This window comes from Triticum dicoccoides, chromosome 5A (genome assembly GCF_002162155.2).
Source record: "Triticum dicoccoides isolate Atlit2015 ecotype Zavitan chromosome 5A, WEW_v2.0, whole genome shotgun sequence".
NCBI lineage: Eukaryota > Viridiplantae > Streptophyta > Magnoliopsida > Poales > Poaceae > Triticum > Triticum dicoccoides.
Genome location: NC_041388.1, coordinates 317,189,718 through 317,198,442, shown reverse-complemented (window position 1 = coordinate 317,198,442; position 8,725 = coordinate 317,189,718). Strand labels below are relative to the sequence as shown.

The window sequence follows — 8,725 nt, the reverse complement described above, 5'->3', positions numbered from 1 at the left end:
TTGGGATATGTTTCAGTGAAGCATGAGAGAAACATATGTTTCAGAACACTTTGACACCTCTTAGTAATAGGTGGTCATGTGACTCAAATAAGATAAAATGAACTATATAAGAAAATACTATTATGCCTTATCTTCATCTTCTCCTCTCCACTACAGTCAATAATCTTGGATGCCTCCATAGCAATTTCTTACGCACAACAAATAAAGTCTAAACAAGCACATGAGACGAGTTAGGACATATCCAAAGTGGCTCACCAAATCGGCCCAAATGTCTCGACTGAACGGTCCAAACACTTTGAGCACTCCAATGGGGCTAACCAAAACAAGTTGGAACGGTCCGAACTTCCGAATTCCACCAGGCCGACCCCAAATCGAGGGGAGCTCTAAGGGAGTCCGAACATCCTCCATGTCGGTCTCTGACACACATGTCCCACCCAAAACGGTACTGGAGCCCATATTTTTTTCACAATGCATCTATCCTCCTTGGCTCTATATTTGCGCTCCCAGATACCGCCCCCGCCTTACCCCCTCCAATGTCGTGCAGGCCTTGCTGAACCCCCTAGAATCCACGCATGCCTTGCCGGATGTTGCCGTCGTGCGCCCTGAATTCAGTCGTCGTCCGGATATCCTTCACCCTACCGACGTCGGGCGGACACCGCACCCGACAAATGTTTGCACAAATGTCATAACGCAACGTTTGATGTTCTCATTGCAGGCGAAACTCCTGCGTGCAACTAGAACATGAGTGAAAATTTTGAACTATTTTATTCATAAGTTTATTATGTTTGGATTGCTATTTGTATTTGAGGAATATTTATCTTTGAATTCTTGATGCATTATGCTATTTATAATATTGTCATTATGCCCGGCCAGGTGTCCACGGTCATTTGGGGGAGTCTGTTTGGTGACTTAATTTGGAATGCCCTAATTCACTTTTTTTCAAGAGAAACATTGTACTGCTAAGGAACATTATTAGGAATGCCCTAATTCACTTTTTTATCATGTGAAAAGAAAAACTCTTATTAAGGTCTTCGAAGCCCTAGCAAAATTCTCCGAAACATTGTACTGCTAAGGAATGGTGTGACGTGCACACATACAAATGGGATTTCAACAAGCCAACCTTGTGTTTTACCATTAAAAAACAATCCGAAACACTGCCATCGCCAAGCTCCTTCGCTGATGAGGTACCGGTCGTCGTCAAGCAGGAACAGCTACGTCTTCTTGCTTCTGGTATATTTTACTAGATTCCGATTTTAATCTAATCTCCACCTGATTTCTCCTCAGGCTCTTCGGACGGACCTCCCTCTGTAACACCAACTTCCGCAGGACGGAGCACGCGATCATGTAACATGTACCCCACCTGAAATCACAAAAATGTGCAGGAAATCATGCATACGTCAGGGGGAAAACAGAATTTTGCCGGTTCTAATAGAGGTTTCAGCCAGCCAATCTCAAACCATTTGGGGTATGCACAATTGATTGTACCAATATGTGATGGGCATTTCAATCATAGTCGCTATCCAAAACTCATCAAGAGATTTAAGTTTAAGACCACTGCATAATTTCAGGCTGCAAGCTGCCCACATAAATATGCATATTCAAAACGCTCCATTTGTCCTGATATAGCCTCTGGGGAGAAAAAAATCATGACACATGAAAATAGCCCATTACTGTGACTACTGGAGTACAGCCAAGTTCATGCCTCGTTTCTTAGCAAAACTGCACCAGAAGTTTATGCAGGACCCCCAGTGAGACGGATAAAAGCCCCATGCGTAACTATCTGAACTTAATGGCCAAAGGGTTGAGCTTGAGCACAATTTACTGGATTTCTAGTGTTGTGCAGAAAGCCATAGGTGCACAGGGAGTTCACAAGAGATTTCTCTACTTCAAAGTTCAAAACAGACTGGTTTTCAAAGTCCAAAAGGGAACGGCTGTGAATATTCATTGAGCAAACAACCTACAGGGAAGGAGGGGCATGATATCGCTACCCTACCCACAATTGATGGTTGAATCAAACATTTGGCCCAACAATGCCAAGTTAAAATTCACTTCTCATGTCTAAATTATTGTCAATTCCATTCATACAACTAATCGATTTATGCTGCAACTTGAGACACATTTTCTTCTATTCACTAATGAAACTATCACAGTGCAAATCCGTACATCATATGAGCATTACTCTCATAATGAGTCAAGGAGAGACTGGGAAGTTGGAAGGATATCAATACAACATTGTTTCTAAGATAGCGATATAGGTAAAGCAGGGAATATGGCAATACAAAAGGTTTAACATTAACTACACATGTAGGTTGTTTTAAAATTTTATGCAATCAGACATTACTCTCAGAAGTGATTCTCCTTGTAAATGCTATTCCATGGAGATATAATGTCAAAACAGCCAAAATATGTGTACAGGGGTACATGTGTCACAGCCACGTATAATAAATCTGGATTTTAAAAAATTTACAAAGCAAAGCCAGTAGCCAGTAACTGGGCCAGGTGTTTCCAAGCATTGACTATTCTTTACGCTTGTTCTATGCAATCCAAATATTCTGATTTGCTATTTATTGTTCATTCTATATACATCTTTCATCAAAGTTACCTAACAGCATGACCATCTACAATGAGTAGAAAAGAGCATATTTCTAGACGGGTAGGTCCGGTGTGGCTGTATAAACATAAAATTATAAGATCATATGTCCGTAAAACAAGCCTAAAGAATACAAAACTGTCAATCAACAAATTATAGATGAATAAAGCAATAGATCAAACTCAAGAACTCTAAGAACCAACCATTTTAGATTCAATTGAACAGGGAAAAACATACACATAAGAATCTTGATGATGATACATACCTTCACAACAGAAGCAACAGTTCCGGATGGTTTTGAAGGATCAGGAATTTGGAAAAGTGCAAAATGCTTATCAGGATCGAATTTCTCATTTAACGGATCAAACCTTTCGACTCCAAACTTCTTAAAAACCTGTTCAAAATTGAGGAAAATCCCAATTAGGCAATATTATCACCCAGAAAGCAATGTGCAAAAGGAGAAGAAATAGTTAAAAGCACAAATGAAAAGTATGACAAAATTCAGGTACAGAAAAGCTACAATACGCAGGAAACGGAATCATATTCTGATGAATAGCATGCACTATATAGAAAAAGTACCTCTCCGAGTTGCTTATCAGTCATGTCAACACCCTCCAGTAGGGTTTTTAGTAATGGTACAGCTCCACTAGAATCTTCGGATGTATCTAATTTTGAGAAGCTTTCCTTTACAACAGATGAAGCTCTAGCCAAATTGTCAGCAACATCTAACAAGCTCTTAGAGAAGTTCTGCATACACGATTAAGACGCTATAAGAAATAGCAAATTCAAAATAGCTAATCAAAATGCTTATAAATATCACTATGCCATCAAAATTTTGAACTATAAATCAGATGTAACAACATCACACCTGCACTGCATATTTTTTCGAGTTCTCAGATTCACGCTTTGTCCTGGCAATGACATTTTCCATTTCTGCATAGCTGCGCAAAACCTTGTCCTTCATATCTTTGATCTCTTCATCTTTCGAGGTTAATAGTTCATCCTTCTCAAAAACTAGCTTCACTAGATCCTCCTTTGACAGATCAAGATCTTCTGTACCTGAACCAGAAAACGCAGGTCATTTAGTTCATCACCTCCTGACAGACTGGGGACTTAAGTCTTTCAAACCTACTTCCAGACGAACCACTGTCTTCCTTTGAAGCTTCACCATTCGATTCATGTGCAGTACTTTCCTGGTCTTTGGGTTCATGTACCTCCTTATCATTTTGTTGAGGGGTAGAAGATGAAAAGCCAAACCTTTGAAAGATGTTGCTTGAGTATCTCAAGGGCTGATTCAACATATATGGAACCTGCTTGTCAGAGAATATACAGCTCATATAAGTAAATAGATGGTAGAAACAGAAACAGCCCAAAGACAGAAGATTACTATTGGCAATTCAGGCGTTATCTAAACCAAATTAGCAGAGTCTCCCATTAAGTGAAAGTAATAAAGAGATCATGTGCCTACAGACAGTTTAGGAGTCAATATGATAGATGTTAGTACTATGTGGAATAAGACTTCAGAAAGTGGAAGTGGATTAATAAATTATACATATGTACATAGTCCATTCTGAGAACAAAACCATCACAGCATTTGTAGTCTAAAGATTAGGATTTCGACTAGCTGTAAGAAAAAGGATTTCGATCATTAAATTACTCCCTCCACACCTAAATATTTGTCTTTCTAGAGATCTCAACAAGTGACTACATACGGAGTAAAATGAGTGAATCTACACTCTAAAATATGTCTATATACATCCGTATGTGGTAGTCCATTTGAAATCTCTCAGTGAAGGTCACGGAGTGAGCAGCCGGAAAGATGCTCTACCAAGATATAAGAACGACAGTATACATAGCCACATGCTGAGAGATCTCTGGCAGATGAGCAGATTAAATTTGTTTGTAGTAGTTGCTGCATATTTACATCAGCCTAGTTTCTTATTCCCATCTTGCAACAAGTAGTCGATAGCATAAACATATACAACCCAAGATATGATGGATTTATTCTTTGGCTTTGTTTCAGACTATCTAGCATGTGTGAAATTTACTGGCGTGCAATCATTCTTTCATCCTGTTGACTGTTTGGATTGTTCATAGACACGATAATCCATTTATTACCTTGGTGAAATTATGGACTCAGATTAGTTGTGTGTAGGCCATGTTAATTTCTAACAATGCACAAATCAGAGTTAACTGACACAATATTCAAATCATATTCTTACAAGGAAGCACATCATACTACTGCAGGCATAAGTACAAGTACGTGATAAACTGGGATTCTGGAATCTGTATTCCCCCCAAAAAAACTGTGCATTCTAATAGTAGAAGTTAGGCCCCTTGCAGGAAAATCCCCAACTCTATATTCAAATAACAATTCTGACAACATCCAAAACCCAAACATCCAAGGGTTTTATGGTCCGACACTTGGAAAACATAACTCATAGACCATCATATCCAAAATCCCAACACTCCGCCGAAACCTAGACTTAGCATGACCTTATGACGTATCCAAAATCCAACCTCGATTAGGAGCAAAACCCACAACTCCACCAACCATCAATAGGAATAAATCCCTGAATTCCCCCCGAGCAGAAACCACGGGCGAAGAATAATCTGCAGCCGGAAACACCAAGCCTGGATGCCACTCATCCGCATCCTAAAAATTCTAGAAATCACCTACGAGATGCGACCCAAAACACTGGAAGGACATCGAAGCTCAGACCGTCCGTAGAAACGGCCGAGAAAATCTCACCCTGGCGGGGCCGAAGGAAGAGCCGAGCGGGCGAGCGGCCACCGCCGCCACACCGCCGAGCGGCCGCCTCGCAGCGGACGCCACCACCGCGGCGGCGCATTGCCTCGTGGCCCGCGCGAGGAGGCGCGCGGCTACCATCTCTGCTCTGCGCTAGAACAGGGAGCGGCGAGGGGTTTCCGACGGATTCGCGAGGCGGGCGCCGAGGAGGGGGCGGGGGGGGGGGAGGAGAGAGCCAGAGAGGGATCGAAACGTCTGGAAGGGAATTGCGGCCAGCGGGGGAGGGAAGAGCGCCTAGGGATCGAAGCGAATGACCGTTATACCCCGTGAATACATCGCGAGACAGGGCTGGGGTGGCAGGGGTATTTGTGTCTTTTGAAGGGACGTTTGTGGGATCAACTTGTCGTCCAAGAAGAGGGTTTAAGGGTTTGAGCGGCTGGGTTATCTGAGCCGCTGACATTCCTGAGAACAAACAGAAGGGTTACAGCTGACGTCGTATCTTTTTAATCTATATTGACTGCTTTTCTTGATTTTATTTATATCGGTTTTTATTATTATTAGCAGTTTACTTTGAGGAAGTGTTTGGTTCGTCCACCCTTTTTTTAACACGGTATACACACGCAACGGTCATACATACACATACACATTCATCCCTATGAACGCACGTGAGCACATTTGAGAGGCTGAGCCGACACATCATTTAAGATTGATGATGTCGCCATAGACGGTTTCATAGTTCGACGAGAACGTCTCCTTTCGCTGAATACACGTCACCGAAATGTCTGAAATAAATCCAGAAAACACGACCACCAGTGTCAAATTCAGGACCTGAACCCCGGTGTGTTGGTTCCACCAGATGAAACCTAACTATCTGAGTTCTGGTAACGATACGAGAATACATCACATTGCAACTGTAGTGAGACTATTGTCTGTTTTGTTTGGTTATATCCGGTAATGATAACGCAAACAAGGCAACCAATCCAAAGAGATTAGAAAACATACTACAACTAGGGGGGGCGTCGCATGATTCTCCTGATACGAATTTCACAGTCATGGATACCTAAGAGTCGAGAGAAGGTCTCACGGTTGAAGGGGGGCATTGAAGGGAGCAACATGTGCAGCAACTAGAACTGTTGATGGCCGCCGTTGCGGGATGCTGCGAGGAAGATGTTGCAACAAGAAATCTGGTGATGGCCGGTCGTCGGCATCTATTGATGCTCGATGGATGAATGTTGTGTCCGGTCAACATAGCTACGAAGGAGATGAGGGGGACGAAAGCGAGAAGAAGCTCGGGCAAAATCATTTAAAGGCCAGGGGTGGGCGTAATCGGTTTTGTACGGTCCCATTATTTGATTCGCGGTACTTAATTCGGTCACATCTCAACCAAAACACGAGTAACGGGATCAAGTACCACTGTAATCAGATACCAACAATCAAGAAACAAACTCGTCCCGAGTCAACGGCGCTGCAGCGATATGATGATTGTAGGGCCGATCCGATTTAATATCATAATCCTGAGCCTGTCAATCCTTGTAGAAAAAACTCTAGCATGTAACACTTTGTCATTAGTCTTAACAAAATCATCAAATGTATGCAACATGGAAGATGATGCTTGTAGCACCACAAAAAAAATGCAGCATAAGCACAATATTTGGTTCGAAGCCTAAATCGACATGAGGTAGGATAGCGTCACCTATACATGTAAGAATTGCATTAGGTGTGTTGACAAGAGAGTACTTGTATCTTGATTGCAAAGGTTATTTGAGAGAGAATACTTTCAACCTGCGCATAGTACAGATTGATAAATCTAAGGTCATTCACTTGAGGGGAAAAATTATTATTTTTTTGCGGGAAGAGGGAAATTGTTGATGTCCTACAATCTTATGCGCTTGGAAAACAAACAAAGTCTACAAGAATATAAATGTGCGATATACACCAGGCAAGTCTAGATCACAAGTGATAACTAGGAGTAATGACCGATAGCCTGGGTGAGAGGCCGATGTGTCATAAAATGGCATCAAAGCCAACCCTCACAGTTACATGGACATGTGCAGATAGGGGTACGTATATGTGGAGCATGGCGTGTGTGGCCCATCAAGGCACACCGCATGGCATATGTCGGCACTGGATACATGAACGTGTGTTAAGAGGGAACGTTTCTTTTGGGCCGACGAGGGTGTCAGATCCTTTTAAGAGGGTGTATGTGACATCCTAGTTGAATAGGATTGACTAGTTCTCATGGTTAATAGGATTGATATAGACTACTTGTATCAACAGGGTGTGTCTTCTTTTCCGGAAGATCGTCTCTAAAAACCCTCTAAGTTAGGTTAAGCTACTTAATAATCTTACAATCTAGACGCCCGTATTAATTTCGTGCTCCAAGCATTCAACTTCTGGCCGGAACACTTGCATTTCAGTAAAATTCATATCTAAACGAGAGATAGTAATCGATTGGATTGGCCAAGTTTGGTCACTATATTTGTATGAAGCAGGTGTGTTTTTTCCTATCCAGCTAAAGCAGAACAACAATCGTTTTGGCATGAAATCAACTGATCACAAACTACATGTGACCCCAGCATGCAGAATTCAGCTGTCTACCTTTTCAGTCAGCTCAGGCTGCTTCGATTTTTTGCCTGGTAACCTAACCTTTTGTGTGACACTAACTCTGTTCATTTCTGGTCTCAGCTGCAGCCGCTATATATGTAGTAGTAGGGGTCTATGCCCTTGAGACGAAGATCGCTGTGCTCACAACAATCGAGGTGCGACAATGGGGAAACAACGCCCAACGCCGTCGATGAGGAAGAACGTTCAGAGGAAGCATGTCATGGAGCTGCTGCGTGTCACTGCACGGCCTCCACAAGAACGCTGGAGCATCAGGGAAAGCGTGAACTTCAAGATTGCCCTAGGAAGGTAAAACAAATGCGTGTAGACAACAGAGTTCATAAAGATGCAGATTGCACCTTCATTTTTGCCGAAGAACAAAATTCTGCTGTGAACTTTTTGTAACTTGATGCATTTTCTGTGCTTTGAGTGTCAACACAGAGCTAACACAACGTCCATGTGATTTGGGGGCAACTACATTGTGCAGGTTTGGTGAGGACTGGCCAAGAATTGCACAGTTCGTCAGCATAAAGACTACCCACCAGGCATGTACTTCCACCCACCTTCAGTACTTAAGCCCTGTTTGGAATCACTCCGCCCCGCTCCACTCCCGGAGCGGAGTCGAGGGAGTGGAGTGGAACTGAACAGGCACTTAATGGTCTTATCAAAACATCAACTTATAGAGCAAATCTGCCCTTGCAACTTGAAACGAGTTCAGTCATATGATGCATGTAACACGACTCCTTCGCTGTTTTCTCAGATCAGTGTCTATGCTGAGGAATATT

At 42.4% G+C, this 8,725-nt stretch overlaps 1 protein-coding gene across 2 annotated transcripts; it reads right to left on the bottom strand.

Annotated features, from left to right (window-relative positions):
- Window positions 1-979: 979 nt before the first annotated feature.
- LOC119301222 (grpE protein homolog 2, mitochondrial-like) lies at window positions 980-5,571 on the bottom strand. 2 transcript variants are annotated; one of them, XM_037578156.1, is made up of 6 exons: window positions 5,343-5,571; window positions 3,735-3,900; window positions 3,459-3,649; window positions 3,170-3,337; window positions 2,856-2,984; window positions 980-1,360 (listed from the first exon to the last, which is right to left on the bottom strand). In XM_037578156.1, exons 1-6 carry the CDS (start codon window positions 5,478-5,480, stop codon window positions 1,259-1,261), a joined length of 894 nt encoding a protein of 297 aa, XP_037434053.1. In that variant the 5' UTR covers window positions 5,481-5,571; the 3' UTR covers window positions 980-1,258. The 2 variants fall into 2 exon arrangements, with proteins under 2 accessions (XP_037434053.1, XP_037434052.1); XM_037578155.1 differs by having other exon boundaries at window positions 3,723-3,900; window positions 5,343-5,569.
- Between the last annotated feature and the right edge of the window lie 3,154 nt (window positions 5,572-8,725).

Bases quoted from the DNA above. Each gene is read 5' to 3' on its own strand.
- LOC119301222 (XM_037578155.1), bottom strand. From the start codon at position 5,480: ATGGTAGCCGCGCGCCTCCTCGCGCGGGCCACGAGGCAATGCGCCGCC. The intron at 2,985-3,169 runs GTACTTTTTCTA...AATTTTGAACAG, and splicing joins CTGATAAGCAACTCGGAGAG to GTTTTTAAGAAGTTTGGAGT. The intron at 1,361-2,855 runs GTATGTATCATC...TTGTGATTTCAG, and splicing joins CTGTTGCTTCTGTTGTGAAG to GTGGGGTACATGTTACATGA.